Source organism: Phocoena phocoena, chromosome 14 (assembly GCF_963924675.1).
Source record: "Phocoena phocoena chromosome 14, mPhoPho1.1, whole genome shotgun sequence".
Classification (NCBI taxonomy): Eukaryota; Metazoa; Chordata; class Mammalia; order Artiodactyla; family Phocoenidae; genus Phocoena; species Phocoena phocoena.
Window position 1 is genome coordinate 31,703,568 of NC_089232.1, and position 27,569 is coordinate 31,731,136.

The 27,569-nt window shown below is 41.7% G+C and overlaps 2 protein-coding genes across 5 annotated transcripts in view; one reads left to right on the plus strand and one right to left on the minus strand.

The window, feature by feature from the left end:
• Positions 1–27,569, plus strand: part of AAK1 (AP2 associated kinase 1) — a 165,618-nt gene that overhangs the window by 108,123 nt on the left and 29,926 nt on the right. For 2 of the 4 annotated variants that reach the window (XM_065890913.1, XM_065890914.1), the window contains exons 10-16: positions 1,387–1,541; positions 2,515–2,813; positions 7,486–7,734; positions 12,235–12,464; positions 13,682–13,839; positions 15,142–15,246; positions 22,288–22,383. In XM_065890913.1, the coding sequence (XP_065746985.1) occupies positions 1,387–1,541; positions 2,515–2,813; positions 7,486–7,734; positions 12,235–12,464; positions 13,682–13,839; positions 15,142–15,246; positions 22,288–22,383 (1,292 nt within the window). Of the gene's footprint in view, positions 1–1,386; positions 1,542–2,514; positions 2,814–7,485; positions 7,735–12,231; positions 12,465–13,681; positions 13,840–15,141; positions 15,247–22,287; positions 22,384–27,569 lie in introns of all 4 variants that reach the window. The other 2 variants (XM_065890911.1, XM_065890912.1) reach the window with 2 other exon arrangements.
• On the minus strand, positions 15,692–16,044 carry LOC136134030 (large ribosomal subunit protein eL36-like). The gene has a single exon (XM_065891467.1). It carries the CDS (start codon positions 16,040–16,042, stop codon positions 15,725–15,727), a length of 318 nt encoding a protein of 105 aa, XP_065747539.1. The 5' UTR covers positions 16,043–16,044; the 3' UTR covers positions 15,692–15,724.

Genomic DNA, 27,569 nt, shown 5'->3' on the forward strand with positions numbered 1-27,569 from the left:
CATTACCAGCTTTCCACCCAGCATGAGAGCAGGATGCCAGTGAAAAGCCTCAGGGTCCAGAATGGGCTTGCCTTGGAGACATGTCATGAGGAAGGACATGGGGCCAGCTGCTCTGCTTCCTATTTTGCATTTTATGGAGGCTGTGCCAGATATATTTTGGAAATATTCACGAAGCTTGTTTATTTTGGCCTTCACCTCAGCTATTACTCCCTAAAGTGTGTTTTCAAAGGATAGCCACTCTGATCTAAGTTAGCTAGTAGCCAGCTTCCTGCACTGCTCTAAATCAAGGGAAGCTACCACCTGGGCTGTAGCACCATCACAAGGAGCAAGCTCTGTACTCATTTAGATTAGATTTGGCTGTGAGTTCTAGAAAGTGCAAATGACAGTGGCTTATGTAAGATAGATTTTTTTTTTCTCTCAAGTAAACAACATCTGGAGGCAAGTAATCCAGGGCTGATATGGAGTTCTGTTCCACAAAGCCCTCAGGTACCCAGGCTGCTTTAAGCTCATCACTCCACCATCCCTATGGTTGTGGCCATGCCCTCATGGACCGATATGGCAGCATCCCTCTTCCAAGCAGCAGGATCAAGGAATTGCCAAAGAAGAAGAGAGACAAAGAGCATGCACAGAGTTTCTTAAGGTTTCTAGAAACTGCTACATAACAATCTGTTTATATCCCACGTAGGCCAGAACTTAGACGCATGACCATACCTGATTACAAGCGAGACTGGGCAATGTGATTTTTACTCTGGGTGACCCTATGTCCAGCTAAAAATTGTTATTACCATGGAAAAAAGCAAATATGTGTATTGGAGGAAATAGAGTTCCTGTCACACTCCCCAAATCCTTTATCTTGAGTTGTTTACTTATTCCTTCTAGTTGCATTATTGGATTAACTCATTTGATGCTTCTTATTATAGAGAGACCATTTTGACAGCTAGTTCGAATCAAGTTTGAGTCCCTGTACATCTGAAAACCACCTGCTTTAAACCCCTCTTTGCATTATCATCAAAGTATATTCTAGGAAATCCTAAGAAGTATTAGGCAAAATGGTCCCAAGATCAAAAAAGTTTGAGAAACGTTGCATTCTATATAATGCTGTCTTTGAGGTATTCCTTGCACGTTCACAAGTGAAAAGTTTTTCTAGAAAGGAATCTGATATTTTGATCAGTGTGTTAAAACTTATTTGCCCACCTTTTCTTTTTCATAACATCTAGTAACACGTAACATCCTGTGGAATACCCTCTGGGAAATGTTGATTAAGTGGATATGGAAGGTTTGGATGAATGTGGAGGTGAAAGCTTATCCATCATGTACTCTGTCTACCCCCTCTTCATTTTCTCACCCTTTAACAGGCAGTTTCTTTTTCACCTTTTCTCTTTCTAGACTGACAGATCCCATTCCCACCACAGAGACTTCAATAGCACCCCGCCAGAGGCCTAAAGCTGGGCAGACTCAGCCCAACCCAGGAATCCTTCCCATCCAGCCAGCCCTGACACCTCGAAAGAGGGCCACAGTTCAGCCCCCACCGCAGGCCACAGGTCAGTAACTAGGTTGGTTTGAAACTTGGTACACCTCTTTGTCATCCTGGACTGTAGAGAAGTCTTGGAAAGCCTGGCTTTTCCTGGAATGGAATCTAGAGACATGTAAAGAGTAATGGTTTTCCTCAAGGAACTGGAGATGAGCTGCCTTTGAAGTTGTATGGGTAATGGCTGGCCAAAAGGAAGGCCTCACATTGAATTCTCCAGTGGATCTCCAAGGCCACTGAAGCCTGTTGTCTCTATTTTTTCTAGTCTTGGCCCTGATTTTACGACGTGGTCCATTCATCCCCTGCCTCCCTCTCTATTTCATATACTTCTCTTTGCATTAAAAAAAAAAATCTTTTTGGACACAGAGGAATTATTTCTTTAATGCTCTGTCTCTTGAAGTATCTGTCACCTCTTCATGTTTTGTTTTTCCATTTCTAATGAGCGGACTGAGTTTCCTTTCGTAAAGAGGATTGATCCAAATTATCAAGTAACTGAACACAGCCATCACTCCCCCTACCAGGAAGCTGCTGTTGGTGAAGTTGGTGGTCATTTACTTACAATCAGGCATCCAGACTGGGCTTGTGTAACATACATGTAAACCATCAAAGAATGCTTTTGTCCTGCAGTGTGCCACAAATGCAAAGACTGTGTTTATGTACAGTAGCGTCAAAGTCCAGTTGAATATGTAGATCCTCAGGGTGCTGACTCAAGGAGTAATTGACTAAATGGGGTGGTGAGCAAGGGAGGACTTTTTGAAGGAGACAAGCATTGAACACTGTTATTGGACCCATGTTTTGCAAAATATGAAGCACGTAGTATGGCAAGAAGAAGGAAGGGCCTTCCAGGTGCAAGGACAGTGAGAAGCCCATGGATCTTGGGATTATCTGTCCACTGATCACCCCCTCTTTATTGCTTTGGCAAGAAAGAAAGCCACGTTCGTTTGGGAGAGTTTTGAGCCCTTATATGGAGTTTATTCTCCTTGCAGGATCCAGCAATCAGCCTGGCCTTTTAGCCAGCGTTCCTCAACCAAAACCCCAGCCTCCACCCAGCCAACCCCTACCGCAGTCTCAGCCCAAGCAGCCCCAGGCTCCGCCCACCCCACAGCAGCCGCCTTCCACGCAGGCCCAGGGTCTGCCCACCCAGGCCCAGGCCACACCCCAGCACCAGCAGCAGCTCTTCCTTCAGCAGCAGCAGCAGCAGCAGCAGCAGGCGGCACCGCCTCCTGCACAGCAGCCAGCGGGCACGTTCTACCAGCAGCAGCAGCAGCAGGCCCAGGCTCAGCAGGTAAGGCGGTGAATGTGACCCTCGCTTGGCATATGGGAGTCATCCCTGTGAAGAGGTCCACTACGTGCAGGTGTCTTCCTTGGGAAGCCCTGGGAAGTCAGAGAGCCATGACCCAGCACAGCGTTGTACTCACAGATGGCAGACACTAAACCTGACACGGTGGAGCCCTCACTGCATCACTCACAGCCCTCCCCTGCTTCTTCTCAGGCCATGGGGAATTCTGCACCTCACCAGGGAACCTCAGCAAGGAAGCTGTTTTTTAAGGACTCATTTTTAAATTTTTATTTATTTATTTATTTATTTATAACATCTTTATTGGAGTATATTTGCTTTACAATAGTGTGTTAGTTTCTGCTGTATAACAAAGTGAATCAGTTATACATATACATATGCTCCCATATCTCTTCCCTCTTGCGTCTCCCTCCCTCCCACCCTCCGTATCCCACCCCTCTAGATGGTCACAAAGCACCGAGCTGATCTCCCTGTGCTATGCGGCTGCTTCCCACTAGCTATCTATTTTACGTTTGGTAGTGTATATATGTCCATGCCACTCTCTCACTTTGTCACAGCTTACCCTTCCCCCTCCCCATATCCTCAAGTCCATTCTCTAATAGGTCTGTGTCTTTATTCCCATCTTACCCCTAGGTTCTTCATGACCTTTTTTTTTTTTTTCTTAGATTCCATATATATGTGTTAGCATATGGTATTTGTTTTTCTCTTTCTGACTTATTTCACTCTGTATGACAAACTCTAGGTCCATCCACCTCACTACAAATAACTCAATTTCGTTTCTTTTTATGGCTGAGTAATATTCCATTGTATATATGTGCCACATCTTCTTTATCCATTCATCTGTCGATGGACACTTAGGTTGCTTCCACGTCCTGGCTATTGTAAATAGAGCTGCAATGAACATTTTGGTACATGACTCTTTTTTGTTTTTCTTTTTTTATTTCTGACATGACACCATCATCAAATTGAAGCAGAAAAACAATTATTTCTTATTATCATCAAATATCCAGTAGTGTTTAACTCTTTCTGGTGTGTCATAATTTAAATTGCTTTGTATATTTTTTCACATTTTTTTGCTCTGAATATATTCATTTTATAATGATCGATATATCTTTTAAGTCCCCCTTTTAGCCAGAGGTGGCTTCCTCCTCTTTTTTTCCCCTTTGCCACTTTTTTTTTTTTTTTTAAAGAAACTGGGTCGTTTGTCCTGTAGAATTTCCCACATTCTGGATTTGGTTGATTGCATCCCTGTGGTGTTGTTTAATATGTTCCACCACCCCCTGTGTAAACGGGTAGTTTCTTGAGGCCTCTCAACGTTTGATTCAGGTTGATAGTCCTTTGTTCTTCCAGTTGCATCACATCAGGAGACATACAGTAGTCTCAACATCACAAGACGTAGAGTAGTCGCACCTTATCTGTGGGGGATATGTTCCAAGACCCCCAGTGGATGTCTGAAACCACAGCTAGTACCGGACCCTATATATACCATGTTTTTTCCTATACATACATACCTATGGTAAAGTTTAATTTATAAATTAGGCACAGTAAGAGAGTAACAAGAATAGCTAATAATAAAATACATCAATTATAGCAATATACTGTAATAAAACCTATGTGAATGTAGTGTCTCTCACAAAATATTCTTGTGATGATGTGAGATGATAAAATGCCTACTTGATGAGATGAAGTAAGGTGAATGTCATGAGCATTGTGACATAGCGTTAGGCTACTATTGACCTTCTAACCATACGTCAGAAGGAGGATCATCTGCTTCTTGGGATCCAGAATCATGGAGCCATGACAGTGTCAATGGTTGCATGTCAGGAGCAGATGGTGTCAATGGTTGGGGATCCCAGCCAGGACGAAATGGGACGGTGCAAGGTTTCGTCACACTGCTCAGAACAACATGCAGTTTAAAACTTATGAATTGTTTATTTCTGGACTTTCCCATTTAATATTTCCTTTTTTTTTTTTTGCGGTACGCGGGCCTCTCACTGTTGTGGCCTCTCCCGTTGCGGAGCACAGGCTCCGGACGCGCAGGCTCAGCGGCCATGGCTCACGGGCCCAGCCGCTCCGCGGCATGTGGGATCTTCCCGGACTGGGGCACGAACCCGTGTCCCCTGCATCAGTAGGCGGACTCTCAACCACTGCGCCACCAGGGAAGCCCCCCATTTAATATTTTCATATCAGTGTTCATCACGGGTAACTGAAACTGCAGAAAGCGAAACTGTGCATAAAGTCTGCTTGTCCCCTCTTTTATTAATGTTAAGATCAATCTGTGGGTTTGGTGTTGTCTGTCTGATCCAGTCACTTAATATTCCCCTTCAGTTTGTTTCCTAAGTCCGTTAATTCATTAGGGGTGGCAAAGCGGTGATATTCTAGCATTCCATCTTCATTTAGGGGCTGGATTTTTCTGTAAAGAATTTGGGGTTGAACTCGCGCCCCCTGCATTGGAAGCACGGAGTCTTAACCACTAGACCACCAGGGAAGTCCCCTGTAAAGAACTTTTTCAGCAAGTATTTGATTACCCTGAGGTACTGTTTGTACAGAAAAGGCAGAAATAATGCATGACTCTTTCCCTGTGTTTACCAGTTTTCAGAATAATGAGTTTGTTCATAGTACCATCCAGAAGTGAACAATGAAGATTTTGTTTTGTTCTTAGTATCATTATGAGTTCACGCATCTTAATATATTTGATATGTTTCCACACATTGCTGTTAAAAAAATTTGTCCCAGTTGTCTCAGTTTTGGCCAGTGGAAGTCTCTTCAGATTGGCTCCTGGGTCCTTTGGCTGTGACTCCAGTAGCCTTTAATGTGTCCTTGCTATTTGGTGTAACAAGCTGTTCCGGAATCATTCTGCCCTTGACCTGGAATCAGCCATTTCTCCAAGGAGCTGTTTCCCTTTAATGGAAGTGATATTTAGAGACCACAGTCTTGCTACTAGGGATACCCATTTGCTAATGGGTTGGTTATTATTTTTAGGCCTTTTCAGTGAATAGTTAGGACACATATATATATATATATATTTAATAGAATATACACCATGAATTCAAGTTTATATTTCTAAAGCAGATTTGTAATTATAGGATTTTTGTTTAACTTCTTGGATTTTATATTTGTATCTTTCTCATCTGGAAATCTTGATTCCTAACGACATTAACATAATTCTTAATTGATTTATAGTTTCAAGATAACAATACCAATATGATTACCGAAAACAGTTTAAGATTTCTTTGCCATTCTTGTTTTTTGGGTTATTTTATTTTGTTTTTTTGCGGTATGCGGGCCTCTCACTGCTGTGGCCTCTCCCATTGTGGAGCACAGGCTCCGGACAAGCAGCCTCAGCGGCCATGGCTCACGGGCCCAGCCGCTCCGCGTCATGTGGGATCTTCCCGGACTGGGGCATGAAACTGTGTCCCCTGCATCAGCAGGCGGACTCTCAACCACTGCGCCACCAGGGAAGCCCTTTTTTGACATTCTTACACCTAGAATGTTTAGCACATTATTTTCTAGGAGTTTGGCTATTAATCTGATACACAGGTTTATTTGCTTTGTTTTGCTGTTTAGTTATTGCTTTTTAAATTTCGGTTTAATTTTGTTTTGTGAAAATGTAAAACATTTACATAATTTCAAACTTAAATCTGCAGAATTCTATTCCCTCCATCCCATATATGAAGGTATCCTTCATTCCTATTTACAACTTGAGAGTATTCCCTTAAAGGATATATAGCATAGTTTATTCCAATCAGTCCCCTGTTGACACACATTTGGTTGTTTCTAGCTTTTTGCTATTATAAGTAGGCAGCTATTTATTGATATCTGCTTTTTTTGCTAACGCTTTAACTTTGCCCCAGTAAGCAAACAATATCCTCCCAGTTAACTTCATAACTAAGTAACAGTATTTGGAATTTCACAGACAAGATCTTGACTTCTGTTCATCAGTAGGCCCTTTTTTCAGCTGTTTTTTTGTGCCTTACACAGAGTCCTTAGCAGTGAGGAGCAGAGAAGTATTCCTGTCTTCAGGAAGTTTATAAAAGAATATAACTTGAAACCATGCTACCAGTATAAGATAAAATATCATTAAGTGGTAGAGTATATTGAATATTTTGAATGTTTAAAGATGGGAGTTTAATAAAGAGAGCTATTGGGAAATGGTTTTCAGAAAGGCTTGAGAGGACTTAATAACTGAGTTAACATTTAGGTTATTCTCCTTAGTGTCATCATTGCTTCATCCTGTTCATGTAGGGAAGAATTTTAATCCTGGTTATTTCCAAATCCCTTTACGAGAGGGATAACTTCTGCGGTTAGCAGATCATTTAGTAGCTTCTGTTACGCTCCAGCGTGTGGAGTCACAAGATGTACAGTCAGATGGATGCCCTCAGGCCAGGCACAGAAACCCCTCGGAAGCCAGTCTGCACTGCAGGAGGCAGATAGTGCAGTGGCTGGAGCCTGTCAGTGTAACGTGCTGCTGTGTTTATGTCATGCCCTGAGGTTCCCCTCATGAGTTTTCAGGCCAAGGTAAAAGACGCCCTATACCTGCCCTTGCCTTTGGCTTCAGCACCGGTCTTAGTTGTTACTGAGACATTCATCCTTTGTGGAATATGGTTCTGAGACAGGCTTTTATTTACCTCTTCATTCCTTGCCACTTTCTCCTGCTCAGTTTCAGGCAGTACACCCTGCAGCCCAGCAACCAGCGATCGCTCAGTTCCCCGTGGTAGCCCAAGGAAGCTCTCAACAGCAGCTGATACAGAGCTTCTACCAGCAGCAGCAGCTGGCCACAACCCTGCATCAACAACAGCTGCTGACTCAGCAGGCTGCCTTGCAGCAGAAGACCGCAGTGGTAGCCCTACAGCAGGCCCAGGCACAGCCAGCCACAGCCCCCCAGCCAGCCCCTGCCCAGGAGCCAGCGGTGAGAATCAACCAGAAGAGGAGCACGCAGTGAGGGCTAGGGAAAGGGTGGGAAAGAGGCCGCAGCAGCTGGTGTGGCACGGCTGCTCCCCGCCCTGGTGGTGAAGATATTTGATCTTTTCCCGATATATCCAGGAAAAGGATGAGGTATACTCTAGAAGCTTAAGGTTTTAGAAGAATGATTCTAGGTTGCTGATGGACAAATGAACTTGTTTACAGGACACAAATAGACTCACAGCCATAGAAAACAAACTTATGGTTACCGAAGGGGAAGGGAGCGGGGAGGCATAAATTAGGAGTATGGGATTAATAGACGATGAACTTTCTTATTTCTCACTCTAATATTAGGCTGGCAGAAAGAGCTGTTCATTGTCTCTGTCAGTGCCAGTGTCAAGCAGTCAAAGCCCTAGGTAGGGTTAGAGCTAATCCCTTTCCCGTCTTCAGGGGGCAGTTTGACCACTGTGGCCTTCCCAGTCTCGGGAGGTTCATGTAGGCCTCCACCCGTACCCTGAGTCCTGACAGTCTTGTGTTTATTCTTTGTCTTGGATAATATTACTGGCCACCTTAAATAAGTCTACTATGCAGCACCCTTCCAGGGCCCGCTTGCTGAGACCATTTGTCATGGCCTGATCCCCCTCTGGGCACCAGAGCATCTGACTGTTGTTTGAGCCATCTTGTCAGTTTAGAAATTTGGCATGTTCATTTCTAGATACTGGCTGAGTATAGAATCAAGACCTCTACATGCTCTTCTGATTGACCTCTACAGGTACATCCTCAGGCACATCATACTTTGACCTTTAATGAGTGCCTTTAATGAGTACTCACAGAGTGACAGTAATAGAAAATTTTATAATGATAGAAAAGCGCATTTTACATACCCAGCTGACAGAGTATCACAGCTACTCTCTTATTCCCAGGGAAGCCCAACCACTAGAAGAACGAAGGAAAAGTAAGAAACTATCTTTCTGAGGATTGATTTCCAATAGAGTTTTGTCACTCATCTTAAACCAGAAAACCTACATCCCTTCAAAAGGAAGCAGTGCCGTAAATAGATTGTCTTCTTTAAGTCTCAGCTAAATGTGTGTTCAGTGTCTTTACACCTTCGTTTCTGAAACAGCTTGGTCTTCCTGCAGGCGTTTGGTAGACAGCTACTCTCTGTATTTTTAACAAGCGACAAAGTTCCTCTTGTTAATGGAAAAAGAGTTTTTAAAAAATTATTGTATCATGTAGCTAGTTGAAATCTTATTTTGTCCAGTCCTCATTTAATGGAATTAGAAACTGAGGCCCAGGCTAGAAAGGGATCACCCAAGACACAGACTGATAGCACCAGAGCTGGGGCATGAACTGAAGAATCCTGATCTGTGTTCAAGGAAATAACAATGCTCGTTCAGGGTGAGGACGCGATCATCTACCACTGACTATACACTTCTTATGGGGTCCCCCTCTGCTGACCCTGGACAAAAGTATCCACTTCCTTGGGAATGAACTGTGATCCTTCTCCATGTTCCTTGAGTGAAAAAATACTTTGAGCACTTTGTTCAGGGGTAGGTGGTTGAGGGCACAGAGAAGGAACGAGAACAGAACGTGCTTCAGCCAGGAGCCAGAGAACCTCCCAGCTTTGACCCTTCCCTTTCTTCCGTGACCCTTTGTAGGACTTTGCTAGAGAAGCAAGTAATTGAATGTAAAGTATACCCTGCAGCCATCTCACAGCAATAATCTGCAAAGGGAGGATGGCCATCCCCCACAGATGTTTATTGCAGTCTTAATAATAGCCACAAGCATGGAAGCAACCTAACTCGTTCCAACAACTCACCTGTGCAGCCATTAAAAATCATGGTTATAGGGACTTCCCTGGTGGGCCAGTGGTTAACAATCCGCCTTCCAATGCAGAGGACGCGGGTTCAATCCCTGGTCGGGGAACTAAGATCCCACATGCTGCGGGGCAACTAACCCTGCGTGCCACAACTACTGAGCCAGCACGCCACAACTAGAGAGCCTGCAAGCTCTGGAGCCCACACGCCATAACTAGAGAGCCTGCGTGCCGCAACTACTGAGCCCATGCACCCTGAAGCCCATGCGCCACAACTAGAGAGAAGCCTGCACGCTACAACTAGAGAGAAACCTGCACGCCACAACGAAGAGCCCGTGCACCACAATGAAAAATCCCGCATGCCGCAACTAAGACCTGACACAGCCAAAAATAAATAAATAAATATTAAAAGAAAACAAAAACAATCAACTGTATTTCAATAAAAATTAATTAATTTTAAAAAATCATGGTCATAAAAGTCTGTACAATAGTATGGAAACTCTCATGAGGTAGTATTAGAGGAGAGATGAGATTATGGGATGAGTATGTACTTGAAATAGACTTAAATATAAGATACCAGAAAGATAAGAACAGTTGTATTAGAGTAGTGGAATGGAAGTCCGGGTGGTTTTTCTCCCCTAGTCTATATCCTTACATTTCTTGATGTTATTATACTCCTTTTATAGTTATATATTTTGTTTTTTAAAAAATCTTTGGCAAGATAGGCATCTGAGTCTACCTTGCTTCTCCTCCCCCTGTGGTCTGTTTCTCCCTCCTCCCCCTTCCCAATCCCATTTTTGGATGAGGAGGCATCATGGTGCAGAAAAGGGTCCTGGGCAATAGTCAAGAGACATGGATTCTGCCCTCAATTGACCCTGTGACCTTGAGCGAGCACTTAGCCTTAGGGGGCCTTGGTCTGGTCTCTTCTAAAATGAGGGAGTTGGAATCCATGTTCTCTAAGGTCTTTTTTGACTCTTCATTCTGAGTTTCTGATTGGAAATAAAACTGCTTGACAGGGTTGTTGTGGGGAGTGGCTGAATGGGTGGCAGCCAGTTTGAATTGGTAGCTGTGATAAAACAAGGTGTCCTCATGATGGAAGCTTCTGTTCTTCGGTGTGCTGCATACAGAGAATAGGCAGAAGGAAGGGAAAATGTTCTCCAGGTAGTCTGGACTCTTCAAAACAAAGGGCCTCAACAGTTAAGTACCCTTTTCAGTGTAGTGAATGTCTTAAACTGCAAGAAATAAGCAAATCTAGTTCTGTCCTTAAAGCCCTTCTCGCCCCTATGGGTACTGGCTTTAGGCTGGCTGTTGTAGATGCACTTCTGGACCCCCAAGGAATTGTGGAGCTGGAACTCTGGTCTTCTTCACAGAGCACTTTGCTTCTCACTCAGAGATGCAGTCAGCTGCTTTACCCTTTGACTTTAATTTGATTGGAATTAGAACCTTATATTTTATCATTCATTCGATTGGTGAGTGGTTGTGTACTCTCACATGTACGTAGCCTGCCTCAATAAAATTAAAGTCTGAGTCAATATAGGTACAGAAACTCCCAGGCTGTCAGCATCCTGACCCAAGTAGCTGGACACTCTAGTTTCCTAAATCTCTTTATCTTTGAAGACACAGAATGTGAGAACCAATTTGCAGCATGGAGGGGCAGCTCCAATCTGAGATGAAGGACTGGAGGGAAGGGATAGTTCAATACCTGACGCATTTAATATTCTAAGTTCCTTTATTTCTGGATTGACAGTTAAGAAAAGGGTTAGGTGGCCTTCTTAATTTTTGTTCGTTTTCTTGACATAGAACTTTGTAGATCAAGACTTATGCTTAAAGACTCACTATGTGGCCACGAGGATGTTCCCACCAGTTTGTTTTTCTGTGGTGACAGTGTGTCCTGCCCTCCTTCTGAAAAAGACCTATACGTCAAGAGGCCTCGTATTATTAGATCAATCATCATCAAGGGCTTTTACATTTTTTTCTTCTTTCTTACTGTATTCTCTACATGGTTCTTCAGTGCCATTTCCAAACTGAAGATGGGAACAGGATAGTCCCACTGCTCCCATGCTGTACATTTTCTCAGGGGTTGCCACAGAAACAGAATCCTGTAAGACCCATCCTATGAATGAAATAGAGTGTTAACAACAAAAGCAAAAAAGTGCTGCCATTTATTAATCACAGTGAGATTCTGTCTAGTAGCTAGTAGTCTGAGCTCTGTCAGAAAGGGGTCTCTTAGCAGAAATCACTTAACTCAAATGTGTTTTAGCTAGAGGTGTGCCTTCATTGGCTTGTGACTGTGCCAGTAGAATGCTTAAAGGCTGCCCTTTGGAGGCATTCTGAATGAGTTCCTAGAGCAGAAAGTGGTCCTTTAGGAAACTTTCTAGGTCTTTAAAGCTAGGAATAGCTTCTGCAGTCTTTGATCTGGGTCGAGTTACATATGGTTACCCTGTATATTATTGCTGATGAAGATTGAAATTTATATATAAGCACCAGGTAAGTACCATGCTGCTATCAGTCTCAAGGCTGCAGCTCAGATTGTCAAAGCCTTGTTTTTCTTCTTTCTGGGTGTTCTCGATAAACTGAGCCATTTGAGCCATATGTTAGCTCTCACATGGCATTTTTGTTATGCTTGTCTGCTTATTTGTTTTTCCTTTCCCTTTTTTTTTTTTTTAACGCTTTTGTCTCTCTTCCTAGCAGATTCAAGCCCCCATAAGACAACAGCCAAAGGTTCAGACAACCCCACCTCCTACCATCCAGGGGCAGAAACTCGGATCTCTCACTCCTCCATCGTCCCCCAAGGCCCAGCGTGCTGGGCACAGGCGGATTCTCAGCGACGTGACCCATAGCGCAGTCTTTGGGGTCCCTGCCAGCAAATCAACCCAGCTGCTCCAGGCAGCTGCAGCTGAGGCCAGTCTCAATAAGTCCAAGTATGTACTGCTTTTGTGGGCAAGGGCTGCCGGGGAACATTGCTGTGTGATTTTTGCACGTGTATGTAGTTGTGTGTAGATGTATATGTAGGGGTGAGTGTCTGTGTTTACTGAGAAACTGAATTTTCCTGTAGATCAGACTGATCTTAAGAAATAATTTCCTACTTGCCTCACAGTTTCCAGTCTGTCTTCCATCCCATACTGTATCATGTGTTTTCTAAATTCTTGATCTGATCAAATCTCTCCATGCTGATAACATTTCATTGGCTCCCCATTGCCTGTAGAATAATATCTGAACCGACTGGTTAACAGACCAAGGACTATTATATCACATTGGTGGAACTGCCACTCTCCTCCTGGTCCACTTAGGAAATGCTTATTTATTCATCAAGATCCATGTTGGAGGTTATATTTTCTTTGACCCTTCCTCTGGTGTCATATATAATTTTGTCTGAACCCTTTTTTGAGCATGTATCACACTGTATTATCATTATTTATTTGTATGTTTAGCTGACCTAGCCTGCAAGTTCATCCACAGCAAGCACCGTGGCTTAATCAACCTTTGTAAATCCGGTGACAGGCTCTGTGCCTGACATCAAGTAGATTGCAGTGAGTGTTTGTTGCGTAAATGCAGTGTCAGGCTCTCAGCTTTCTTGGAACCATATACGGAAGTTAAAAATCTTTAAATTGAGTCATTAGCTAAATGCAAAGGGCATCAAGAGGGACTTTAGAAGAAAATTAGGTGATGATACCCAGGGGCTCAAGATGGTGGTAAATGTCTTTGTTGCTCTTTAACTGTGATGGTGTCCACTGATGCTGGATCCTGACAGATGCGAGGCAGCCGGAATAGGCGGCAGCCCCTCTGGAGCTGTTGTGAATGTTACAGTGGTCACCACAGGATGCACGAGCCTAAGAACAGGTGGCTTTGGGATCCTGAATTGAAAGAACTTGCAGATGAGACCAAAAATCTAAGCAAGAGGTTAAAGATGTAGTGGGAGACAGTGAATCACAAAAGAAAGTGAGATGTTTGTTTCACACAGTGGAAAGGGCATCTTTGGAAACTGTTCCATTGCTATGGGAAGCCCTTTTAGAAACATACTGTGGAAAATAATGGTTTGACTTATAAAATAATTTGCTCTTGAAACAAAGAGAAAATAGGTTGACCCTTTTCAACCTTTATATGTCTTTTTATTTCGTGGGGGTGGGAACCTACCTAGGTCTGCAACCACCACTCCTTCAGGCTCCCCTCGGGCCTCCCAGCAAAACGTTTATAATCCTTCAGAAGGTTCTACATGGAATCCCTTTGACGACGACAATTTCTCCAAACTCACAGCTGAAGAACTGCTGAACAAGGACTTTGCCAAGCTGGGGGAAGGTGAGTAATTGGTGCCTTTTTGTGATTAACTCTAGAGGGGTAGCATGTGAAAATGTAGACTTGGGTCTTTCTTTCCTTCAAAGACTTGATTTTGAAGTATATGCACAAAATCAGCTTGTATTTTTACTAGGGCACCGAAGTCTCTTCATCCTCAGGAAATCCTGGTCTGTTGTGGGTGGCAGCAAGGAGAGTGGGAAACTTTTAGGAAAGATTAGGTAGCATAGATCAGGATGATAGTGTCAAGCACGTTCACTCCTTGGAGGAATGTGATGGTACCTTGTCCTAAGTGGGTTTATTATCCCAGAAAGTCGTAGCTGCTTACCCATGAGAGTGTGCCCTCATGTAGACACTGAATCTTCATGATCAGAATTCTCTATTACTGTTGACTGACCCTGGAGCGGAGATCAAATAAACAGAAGGTACCATTTCTACTCTCAAATCCACAGTCTAATTTGGAAGGCAAGATACCCACTCACAGACACACATACACCTTGGAAAACAACAGCACACACCCTGGGAAAATTCTACAGTATGATACAGTTCAAAAAAAGTACCTCAGTGTAGACAAAAGCACAGGGAAAGGAATGATCAGAACGGAGTGAATGATACGAACTTTGGCCAAACATTTTAGCTTTATAATTTTATAGACATCTTTTTAAAATCCATACACTTCTTGCCTTTTTTTTTCTTCATAGGGCATAGGATTTAACTTTCTTTGACATTTATTGTCAATTTGTTTCATTGTTACGTATGCCAGTTATTGTTCTAGACTGTAAACAGAAACACCTTCATGTGCTATTGAAAACTAGTATTTTGCACCTGATTAAGTGACTCCCAAGTTTTAAAACTCCTGTATCTATTTTTAGTAATTTCCTGTCCCTGTTCTTGTTGTTCAACTGTTGGCTTTTACATTAAGCCATTGTCATTGTGCCTGTCCCTCATAGCATCTCACTACTGCCATCTGTCTTCTCTTTTGCTCTCATAACTACTTTCAACGTGGAAAACAGATCATCAAACTCATTAGAATGATGTAGAGATAAATCGATTCAGAGTGAAGGCTGGAGGCATTGTGCTTTGAGTAATGTGCTCAAGCTTTAGAGCTTTAGACTTCCTTTCTTTCCTCAGCTGTTTCTCAGTTACTGCAGTGACCAGACAAGGACCTTTGAATAGCCAAGGTGTTGCCATAATGCAGTAAAATGAGTCAAGTCTAGATGTCGGTTTGGAGGGTGCCCTTCACCCCTGGCCTGTGTGTGCATCATGGGATTCTGCTGGGATGAACCGAGTGGTATTTTGTCCCTCCAGGCAAACATCCTGAGAAGCTTGGAGGCTCAGCTGAGAGTTTGATCCCAGGCTTTCAACCAACCCAAGGTGATACTTTTGCCGCTTCCTCATTTTCTGCTGGAACTGGTTAGTATGGCGAACACCTGAAACTCAAGACTCACTGTTGTGACCTTCCCACTGGTTTCCAGTCCACAGATAACCCTAGCATGGCAGTGAGCCCCAGATCCTGGTGGTAACATAATTTTCTTCATTCTGAAGATTTCCTATAAAAAGATCGGGATAAAAAAAGATCTAGAATCACTTTGAATTAGAATGGCAGGGTGATCTGGCAGTAATATACAGGATTTGTTCTCTCAAGTCCACATACATGTTTTTAAGCAAATATTTCTAAATTTCAGGAACATCACTCTGTTAATCTCTTGTAATTGCTTAGGTTCTTTGGAATGACTTGAAGAGTTCTAAGAATTAGGTGCTCTATCCTATATCTGAGTCTCTTCTATGCTGTGTTTTTGTGCATGTGTGTGTGTGCTTATGGGGACAGGGAGATATCTTTTTATTTTTATTTTTTTCTGAAAAAGTTTTATTGTGCACAGAGGGGAAGGGCTCAGTCCTTCTTGGCTGCTGCCTTCCTCATGGCGGCCAGGACATTGCTCAGCTCCTCTCTCTTCCTCTTGGCACAGATGTGTCCCCCCACCCTTTTCTTGATGAACTTGAAGGCCCGCTTGTCCTTGGAGACCTTGAGCAGCTCCATGGCCGGCCGTTCATAAGAGGCGAAGCCGCACACCTCCTGGATCACGTCCCGCACAAACTTGGTGTGCTTGGTGAGGCGCCCGTGGCGGCGGCTGTGCCTCGGCTTGCTCACGTTCTCAGTCACCTTGTGGCTCCTGTTGAGGCCCACAGCCATGGGGTAGCACAGAGCCATGGCTGCTGCTCTTTAATGGCTGCTGTGGCGGAAGCGAGATATCTTTTTAAATGAGACGTTTAAAAAAATTCTACTAGTAATTATAAAAACCTAATTTTCCCTTTTATTAATAAATAATGTACATATTTATTAATTTATAGAAGAGCGTACAGAAGAAAGTTAAAAGCCCCATGATCTCACCCCTGAGAAATTAGCATAGTGATACCATTTAGATGTCTGTTAGTGGCATTTAACCTTTTTAGGGTCACAGATATCTTTGTGAATCTAAGGGAAGTTACAGATCTTCTCTTTCACAAAAATACATGTGTCCACAATTTTGTGCACAATTTTCAGCCTCAGTTTATGACTCTAAGGTACATTTTTATAGTCATATTTTAAAGCCTAATTTTTTTTGCTTACAAAATTTGGCATGTTTCCCCCATATCATTAAAGAAGCTCCTCGAATATAACTTTTAAAATATCTACATTAAATTCCTTTATGTGGATACATCCTAATGTATTTAACCAGGTACCTCTTTTTTAAACATTAATTTGATGTCAATGTTTTACTGTTTTAAATTCCTCAGCAATAGATGTGAGGTTTTGAATATGTTCTTTGTAGGATATGGAATTTGATATCCTTCAAAATTCATCTTTTTAATTACATTGATTAATTTCTGCTTTTAACTTTTCATATTCTTTCTTCCTGCTTTCTTTGGGTGTATCAGTATTTTTCTAACCTCGTAAATTTATTTCTGATTAGAACTTTGGCTGTTATTCCATGACATTTGCTATGTAACGCTCTCTTTATTTATTTATTTTATTTTATTTAATTTTTGGCTGCGTCGGGTCTTAGTTGTGGTACTCAGAATCTTCCTCGCGGCATGTGGGATCCTCCGCTGCGGTGCGTGGGCTCTTCGCTGTGGTGCGCGGGTTTCTCTCTAGTTGTGGCACGTGGGCTCAGTAGTTGCTGCGTGTGGGCTCTTTAGTTGTGGAGCAGGGCTCCAGAGCGCATGGGCTCTATAGTTTCAGCATGCGGGCCCTGTAGTTGTGGCCCACGTGCTCAGTAGTTGCGGCTCGTGGGCTTCGTTACCCCACGGCATGTGGGATCTTAGTTCCCCGACCGGGGATCCAACCCGTGTGCCCTGTATTGGGAGGTGGATTCTTAACCACTGGACCACCAGGGAAGCCCCTGTAATGCTCTCTTATTCTCATTCTTTTCTGTTTTTAAATTTTAAAGTTTTGATTTCTTTACCCTAGAGTTATTTAGGATATATTTTCATTGCATTGTGATAATATGGCCTCTGCAGTTTTTTCTCCTGGGTATTATGGAGGACTTCATTATTAATTTTGTAAACGTTCTATGGGAGTTAGAAGTTTCCATTTCAATAAATACTAATCTACAACATGATTTTTAATGGAAGAACAATAACATTGTATTTAACATCCTCTTTGATGAATACTTAGGTTGTTACTAATTTTCACCACATAAACATTCTTGAAGCCCAATTTTTATTCATATCCTTTAAAATTTCTTTAAGATAGCTTTTAGGGGATTATGTGCTAAATCAAAAGATATGTGTAATTAAGGCTTTTGGTGCATATTTCCAAATTGCCCTCCAAGAATGCTATACAGATTTTATTTCAGTCAACAGTGAATGAGTAATCTTCACCTCTTTTTCCCAGCCAGACCAGCTCAGAGGCTGTAGACAGAGGACATTGTTTACTGGCCGTTTTTATTTCTTTGGGGATTTGTGTTGTTCATGTCCTTTTTTTTTTTTTTTTATGTGCTTTGTTTATTTTGTTCTTATTAATATGTAAGAGCTCTTCATGTGTCATATTATAAACTTTTCCCCCAGTTTGTCATTTGTCCTATGCAAGTATTATCTCATCTGACCCTCTCAACAACCCTCCGAGGTTGCCCCATCATCCCCACATCAGTTATGGTTGAGGTAACTGAGCACAGGCTAGTCTCTTTCCCAGGGTCACATAGCTAGTAAGTGGCAGAGCTGGGACACCGACCCTCTGGCTCTAGAACTTCCTCTCTCAGGTTTTCTGCCTCATAATAAGGCAAATTTAATAATAGTGTCCTAGAACATCATCTATAGTTTCAAAATTTTTTTAATAAAATAGAATACATTTAAATCTTTTATAGTATTTTCTTTGCATACATCAATTTTATTGTATGTATTTGTGCTTCTCTTGGTAACTCTAGCTAGAGATTTGCTGTTTTATTACCTTTCAGAGACAACTCTATTATGAACTACTCTTTTTCTGTCTTCTAATTCTCTATATTTTGCCTTTGTCTTTTTGATTACAGTTCCCTATTTTTCTTAGGTTCACTTTTGCTGATTTCAAGAAGAACACATAGTAAAATTTTTTTTAATTCTTTAAAAAAAAGTATTTAGAGTTTTTCTCTCAATATAACAGTGATTTTCATCTGGCATGAGAGTGGGGAGGGAGGCTAATTATAATTTCTAATTATAATTTCTCTGTGAAGACTTTTTCACAGAGAATCTACTATTCTCTTGCCTCTTTCTTGCTCCAGTTGCCCACCCCACCCCAGCCTTTGAGGATTACACTGTTATTGAGAGTGCTTTCTAATAGCTGTGTGTTTCCCTTGTAAGAAAAAACTCATGTTTTAACCATATCCCATAAGTCTTATGGGATATAAGTCAATGATGTTCTCATTGTTAATATTTTGGAACAGGCATTGGAATTATTTGGAAGGTCTGTTTTTTAATATTAAATAGTGAAAATTTTTTGTGTGTTATTTTTTATTTTTAGCTTTGTTGTCTGGTCTATATACTTTTTAAATTTTTTTTTTTTTTTTTGCGGTACACGGGCCTCTCACTGTTGTGGCCTCTCCCACTGCAGAGCACAGGCTCTGGACGTGCAGGCTCAGCGGCCATGGCTTACGGGCCCAGCCACTCTGCGGCATGTGGGATCTTCCCGGACTGGGGCATGAACCCATGTCCCCTGCATCGGCAGGTGGACTCTCAACCACTGCGCCACCAGGGAAGCCCTAATTTTTTAATTTATTAGTATTTTGGTCTGGTTGAAAGTGCTTAAAGTTGGATATGCCAAATAGTTGACTAAATATACCAAATGTATAAAGCATTGGTCATTGTCCTTGAGATAAAATGTCACAACGATGACTAGTTATGGTGCTGGGTAGGATATAGTTTCCCTGGAAAGGGGGTCATGGAATAAGCCCTAGGAAGGTCTTCTTTGATGCTGAATCCCAGCATTTAGTACAGTGCTTGGCTCAATACACATTTGTTAAATGAAGGAAAGGAGTCGCTTTTTGCCAAAGGATAGGGGCTTGGATTCACCAGTGTTAATAACAGATGTCCCTAATCATTGTCCATCCACTTGCAGTTTTAATGCCTGATTCTTTATTATCATACATTTTATGTTTTGTTTTTTGTCTGTATGAAATGTTTTTTAAAGTGTTGTTTTTTGCTTTTATTTTTGCCTCTTCTCTGCTTAACTTTGAAGGTTGTAAATGGCAGTATTTTTTTTAACGGCCCAGCCATTAGAAAACACATATTTGAGTAGAATTAGGACAGTAATACCCGCGAACATATGTTGAGTACATGCTGCATGCTAAGCCCACTGGGTAAGTGCTTTTATGCACATTATCTCCAGTGATCCCTCACAACAGCCCACGAGAGGCTAAGTGACCTGCCCAAGGTCATAGGTGGAGAATGACAGAGTAGAAATTTGTACCTGGGCAGCCCAGCGCAGAAGCTGTAGTTATAACCACATCTCAGAAATTTTATAAATCAGTGACACTAAGCTTTTACAGGCATTACAAAACATCTTCATATTTTCCTCAATTTATCCAGCGCTATTCTATGAACGTTTGGTATTTTCCCTTCGTTTGCATTTGTGGCATGAATGAAGAAGAATCTTCATTCTTTGCAAATGAAGTAAAATTATACCTAGATCCCAGAAATTAGTGTGTCCTCACTGTATGAAGTTCAGGGTGGCACCATTTTCTCCAAGTTTTCTAATCAAGCTCAGACCGTTCACTGATTTGAAACCGTCTAACCAACCAAGAGAGGAGAGAAGCAGGAAATTTGGTAATGAGCTGGGGAGGATGACACAAGGGTTATCCTTAACATTTTTATGGTAAAAGCTGCAAAAATGTTGCTAAACTGTGTTCTTAGATTAGAGGAGGGACAGGCAGACAATTAAAACTTGACATTGTGCCTCTTTATTTAAAATACAGTAAGTCCCCTACATATGAACGAGTTCCGTTCCAAGAGCACATTCGTAAGTCCGGTTTGTTCATAAGTCCAATTTGTTCGTAAGTCCAACAAAGTTGGCCTAGGTACCCAACTAGCACAGTCAGCTATATAATACTGGACTATAATAGGTTTATAATACTTTTCACACAAATGATATATAAAAAACAAACAAAAAATAAAGAAAACGTTTTTAATCTTACAGCACAGTACCCTGAAAAGTACAGTAGTGCAGTACAACAGCTGGCATACAGGGGCTGGCATCTAGTGAACAGGCAAGAAGAGTTACTGACTGGAGGAGGGAGAGGAGGGGGGAGATGGTAGAGCTGAAGGATCATCAGCAATAGGAGATGAGGGCAAGCTGCATGTGACAACGTACACCAGACGCGTGAACTAACTTACGTGACTGGACATAAGAACGCATGTTCACATCTTTGAAAGTTCTCAACTTGAAGGTCGTATGTAGGGGACTTACTGTATTTTTCTGTTGATAAATTATATACATTCATTTGCTAAAACCCCAAGGAAGCAAGATTGAAAAACTCATGACCGCATTCCAAGAGGAAAGCATTGCTAACATTTAACAATATTTATGTCCATAGTTTTATTTCTTTGTACATACTTTTTTCAAACATGAATTATACTATACATTCAATTTCATAATTTGTTCTTTTTCTTTTAATATATTTCATTGTATCTCATTTTAAAATATTTCAGAGACTAAGAGCAGTGATTTTAACCCTTCTCTTCCTCCACAGACCTTTAAAGAAGCTTAGTTAAAAGCCCACTTGAATGATATTCTTAAAATGACAAAATTATAGAGACTGGGACAGGAGTAAGGAGTGGGTGTGACTATAAAGGAGTACAAGGAAGTTCTTTTGTTTGATGGAATAGTTGTGTATCATTGTTTTGGTGCTTAGGCTAATTTATACGTACTATCAAATGGCGAGGAACTATAAACACACACACACACAAATGTGAGTACATGTGAAAACTGAATAGAGTTTAGTTAACAGAATTGCCCTGATGTCAGTGATATTGAACTATGGTTGTATAAGAACTCACCACTGGGGGAAGCTGGTTGAAGGGTTCAGAGGGTTCTCTATGTACTGCAACTTCCTATGATTCTACAATTACTTGAAAATTAAAAGTTTTTTTTAATCCATTTTATAAAAGGCTAAATTAGATTTTAATTCAGGAACTAACTCATTATTAAAATGCAAGGTAAAGAATGGTAAAGTAGGAGCCAGGAGACCTGTGTTTTGATCCTGGGTCTGCTGGTGGACCTCTGTCTAGTCTCTTAACTTCTGGGCTCCATTTTTTTTTCTGGAAAATAAGAAAATTATGGTAGAAAATGCTGAGATCCCTTCAGGCTCTGATATTCCATAGGGTATATAGATTTCTGTAAATCTATAAGTTTGCCAAATATAGGATGAATGCCAATAGTATGGTAGATGTAGTCCAAAGGTTAGGGTTTATCTAACCTTCCAATAGGGAAGAAATCTGTTTCTGTCTCTTTCTGTCTACCTAGCACTACATTAGATATATGGTGATAGAATAGGACTCAGTCCCTAAAGGACCTCAAGAGGGAAATGGGCACATAGGAAGTACCTATACACATATTCTAAGGTACAAAATAGACAAAGTTTGTTTACCTACCAAAATATGTGATAAGGATAGTAGTAATTGCAGTAGGAATTCTGAAAGAGATCACTATAGACTGCAGTATCCAAGGAAGATGTGGAATTTCAGATGTACGACTATCCTACTTTTACCATTAATTGCATCTCAGACTACGTTGCAAGGACCAGATTGTACATCTCAGACATACTTTGCTATTACATTGAATTATATCCACTCATATTTCTTTATTCTGCCTCTAAATTTAGACTTACTCTATAATTTGAGTTGGGTTAATAGATGGTAAGTACATCTGGATTTACTTGATGTTTTCTGCTTTTCTCTTTTTTTCTCTCTCTTCTTGACCCTTCCTTCCCCTCCAACCAATTCCAGCTGAAAAAAGGAAGGGTGGGCAGACTGTGGATTCTAGCCTTCCTCTTCTAAGTGTATCTGATCCTTTCATTCCTCTTCAAGTACCTGATGCACCAGGTAGGTAAATAAAACTGATCTGAAGTTAAGTTACATCCCAGGGCTTCTTGAGAGTTCTGTTTTAAACACTCCAGGAAAAGGACTTGAATTCCTATACCTGTTAATAGGTGCTGTTATATATTTTTACTGTCTCAATAAGAGGGGCAAAATTCTTTTGTGGAGTCACTAGTCCTTAGCAAAGATAATAAATTCAGCTCAGATTATACCAAGTTGTATTCCACATCATATCAGTCTCAAGTTTCATATCCTTGACTGTGTTAATGGTAATATAAAGGGCCTGTGTATCGCAAAGAGCATTATTAGTTCAGTGTGATTATAACAATTTGGGGGGAAACCTATAAGCCTATGATAGAAGGAACAAAATGCTAATGGTGTAGTATAATGATTGGATTATGAGTGACTTCCTGTTCCTATTTTGCTATAATGTGCTTTTATTTTTAAAAGATACAAATACATAATAAAATTTGATAGGAAGTGTGAGTCAGGAGACCTCGGTTCCACTCCCTTCCACTATCTGGGCTTGACTCTTCGTCATCGAAATAAGTAATTCTAATCTCCCCTACTGTCTGCTCTGTACCGATTTTTAAGTGAGCAGTCTAAAAAAGTAAGAAACGGTTAGTGTGGTCTGATTGAAATAGCTTTTGAAACAATATCATTGGATGCTTTCCATTTGGAGTTCGTGAATGCCAAAGATTTCTCTTTGCGCTCCCCTCCCCATCCTTTTGGGGGAAGGGGAGCAGAATGTGAGGAACAGAAGCCACCCTTTCTCTTCTTTTTCAGTCTCTTTGAAAAAGCAAATAGATCCAGCTCCTTAGAAACAGCTGACAGTCATTTTGCTGCTGATAGTTTTTTCTTTTCTCCCATTCTTACCCCTGTCGATTTCTTAAACTGAAAGTCTTAAACTAAAAGAATCTGCTTGGTTTTTCTTCTCTCCCAAAATGTCAGAGGGATTTATTTGATTGATTGCCTCAGGATCGGAAGTGATTGTGATGTGCATATCCTCTACTCACTAAGACAGACCACAGCTAGGTTCCCAAGACGGTTTTTATTTCTTTAAGTAGTTTGTTGACCCTTCTAAGAGGAAGAAGAAATTTGCCCTGATCGGGTAGTATTGTGTAACTTTATAGCTTGCTGGACCTGGAGGTAGGTCAAAAATATCTAAAGTCACTAGAGAATGATTCAGGATAGGGTAGTTAAAGAAAAGAGAAGAAAGAATCAAAAGAGGTCCTTTTCTCTGTTGCATTCATCAGGCATGCCCGGCAGGGCCGAAACAGGCCAGTTTCAAGCAGAAGACTAGAAGGGATGGGCTGTAAACTCGAGCTGGGGCCCACTGGCTTCTTTTTCCTCCCTTTTGTGGCAGTCATAATATCAGACAAGGAAAAAGGGATTATTGAGGCCTTCTCCCTCTGGTACCCCTTTGGGTCCATGCCTTGCTCTTACCCAGATAGCCCATGGACTGCAGAACTGGAAGGGTGACCTCTTGGCACAAGCCAGAGGATGAAAGCATAAATCAGACATGTCACTCCTTTGCAGTCCAGTGAATTCTCAAATCACTGAGCAAAAAATCCAGGCTTCTTACCATACCTACGAGACCCTGACTAGTCTGGCCCTTGGCTACCCTTCTAACCTGAGCTCATAGCATTCTTCCCTTCAGTCTTTCCTCCAATAAGCTAAGCTAAGCTTATTCCCACATCAGGGCCTTTGCACTTTCTGGTACTCTGCCTGGAAAGCTTTTCCTTCTTGTTATTCGACATTTGGGTCTCTGCTTAATTGCTGTCTTCTCGGAGAGGCCCGACGTGGTCCCAAGGGCACTGTCACTCACACCCCCTGGCTTTTTTCTTCCTAGCATTTATCATGACATTGTCTGTTTCTACTTGTTCATTCCTCTTTCTCCACCAGAATGCCAGTGTCCTGAGGGAGGGACCTTGTCTGTCTTATTTACCAGTGTACCGTTAATGCTGAGAACACTGCCGGGTGTAGCTGGCACTCAATGAGTATTTGCAGATTAGATGAATGAAGTAAACGAAACCTGAGGCCGAAAGGCTTTTGGCAGCCCCATTACTCTCCATTTCCGTCCCCAGCTACCAAACACCAGAATACTATCTCCATAGCCTTCCGTCTCTGAGTCCACCAACCCCTAGCCAGGCCTCCTTCCCACTCTTGAGGAGGCATAAACAGAGGCACAGCCCACATGTCAGGAAGCTGCCAAACCCTGGGATGAAAGTAGTAGCTAAACTCAGCAGATCGTTCAGCTCCTCCTTTCATGATGCTCTCCAGAATCTGGGCTAAGTATGGCATGTGACCACTGTGTCTTTGATTACCTTATTTACTGTTATATGCCCAGCCTGTAGCACATTCAGTTATGTAGCTCCTTTATCCCTGTATCCTTCCTCAGCATCTTGAAATGCCCGAGTGAGGAAAGGGCCGAGAGTTTACGGTCTCTGGTACCTTGGCAGACTACAGGTTTGTCTCCTGCCCCTCAAAGCAAGCAGTTTGTCACTCCCTCCACCGGTGGTGGACACCGGTCAGGTGTGTTGGTTGGTTGGTTGGTTGGGTTTACATACATGCTTCCCTCCCACACTCAGCCTTCCTGATGGTGAGAATCATGGAACCTTAGTCTCCTGACAACTATGCCTTTTGTGACTTAACATTTTATTTTATGCTTTTTAAATGTTTTCACATATGATTTCCTTTGAGCCAGAAATAATACTGACCGGTGGGTATGTCCAGTAATCTCTCTCTTCGTGAGTAAGGAAGTGAGGCCTTAGTGCTGCTGTGACCGTGCTCCTTCCTCTTGGTGGCTCACAGCACCCACACAGTGAGGGGTCGTTTGGGGACAGATCCCAGCTCAATAAATCCTTTGACTATAGAGCTAAATTTAAGGGTTAGGGAGATACAAGAATGGATTTGAACTTGTAAGAGCTTGGTTCTAGCCACTTAGTAGCTAAGTGATTTTGGTCAAATCCCTCAAACTCTGTGTTCTCCCCCTCCTCAGCATTGGCCATAGTAGAACCTACCTGCGGACTGGCTTGTGTGTCTCAGATGAAATCATGTATTTGAAATTGCTTTGGGAACTCTGAATTAGTATAAAGATAGGAAGTGCTATAACAGCTTTGGTTCCAGGCTCTTATTCCCAGGGGCGCAGTCCTAGTTATCAAGAAGTCTTAGCAATGGTATTTTTGTCTTACAGAAATGAAACTTGCTCTTATGACCTATGACCTTTGCACAGCTCAGAGCCATCAAAGTAGAACTCCTTGATATTAGCAATTGTTAAACTCTAAGTGAAGGGACACTGGATAATTGGAGGTGTTTTTCTTTCTTTTTTAAGGAGTATTTTTATTTTCCAAAGCATTGTAAAACAAATTTTCTTAGAAAATCTGGCATAAAAAAAATCACAGCCGAGCACTTGTGTGCTCATAAAGCTGCCACGTGAAGCCTAGCTCTAGTGAGCCTCAAAGTGTTTCACTGACGCTCATATGCTGTGTGTTCGTTTATTTTGCCTTTTATTTGTATTAGGGAACAGATAGGCTATAGGTGGTATCAAAGGTTTAAAAAAATGGTAGAGAAGATTGAGGAATTTTCTCTGAAAATTGGTGGAAAGATTTAATCATTTTTAAAAATTGTGGTAAAGTATATGTAACGCAAAATTTCCCATTTTAAAGTGGACAGTTCAGTGGCATCAAGTACATTTATATTGTTTACAGCCATCACCACCATCCATCCACAGAACTTCTTTTCATTTTGCAAAATCGAAACTCTGCCTATTAAACAGTACCTCTCTGTACCTCTCTCCCCCCAACCCCTGGCAACCACCATTCTACTTTCTGTCTCTGTGAATTTGACTACTGTAGGTGCCTCATATAAGTGGAATTACACAATATTTGTTCCTTTGTGACTGGCTCTTTTCACTTAACATAATGTCCTCATGGTTCGTACATGTTGTAGCATATGTCAGAATTTCTTTTTAAAGCTGAATAATATTCTGTTGTGTTTTGTTTATCCATCTGTCAGTTAACACATGGGTTGCTGCTATCTTTTGGGTACTGTGAATAATGCTTCTTTGAACGTGAGTGTGCAAATATCTCTTCAAAACTCAAGACTCTTTGAGGTACATACCCAGAAATAGAATTACTAGAACCTAACTCTATTTTTAATTTTTTGAGGAACTGCCATACTGTTTTCCACAGTGACTATACCCTTTTACATTCCCGCCAGCAGTGCTCAGAGTTTGAGGAAAAGATTTTTATAGCAACCCCTTTAATACTGACCTTTCAACATCAGTGTTCCACAAGACTGAGCAAGAATGCATTAGTTGCCCCGTAAGTGCCACTTACTAGAATTAACAACTGTTTTTAAAAAAGTACTTCTTGGCTTATGGCACTCCGTGTTCTCTTGAAAAGTAAGCAAGAGGAGCTGTGTTTTCTCAGTGCTTTGTTGTCAAGATAGGCATTCCTCTCAGAGCTATTTGCTTGGCATCTCCCTCACTTCCAATTGCTGTCTTGTGATATTTTAAAAGCCCAAGGTTGATCAGAGTATGTGTCTTTACTCTGGAAAGTTTTTCCTCCCACAGATTCAGTTCTCTAACATGGACTCGGAATGGGTCATGGTGGTTGACTTTTGATTCCAGCTTGCAGATGTCACAGATGGTTTAGTGTCTGGTTTCTCAGTGATAGGAGCTAGAGCGACAAAATTCTAAAAACAGCATCTCTCATTACAAGACATCAGGGCTTACACCCCAAGCTAGACAAGACGTAAATTTCCAAAACCACAAAGCTGTAGCAGCCAAATCATCTTTTTCGATGGGGCTTGCATCTGGCTCTTCCATGTCTGTAAGTTCAGCCCGCTTTAGTCCTCATAGCCGTGGTCCTAACTAGGGTTGCAACGGGCCTTGAGCAAGCCCTTAGTCCTACTAGCCTGTATAAATAGATATCTACCCTCATCTTTGATATTTTAAAAGAGAAAAAGCTCACAACTTGCAGTATATCCTGGTCTCCTGCCAGGAAGTGGTTCTGACTGTCTGGCCTTCGACTGGTTTATGAAGGATTTGTACCCTTTTCTGTGATTTATATTTTCAGTTACTAAGTCTTGAGAGGAGCGGTATGAGAATCTGAAATGGATTAATCCCTGTCTCCAACTCTAGCAGCTGCCCCCTCCTCTCTTCCCCTAATCCCTCACGCCATTTGACT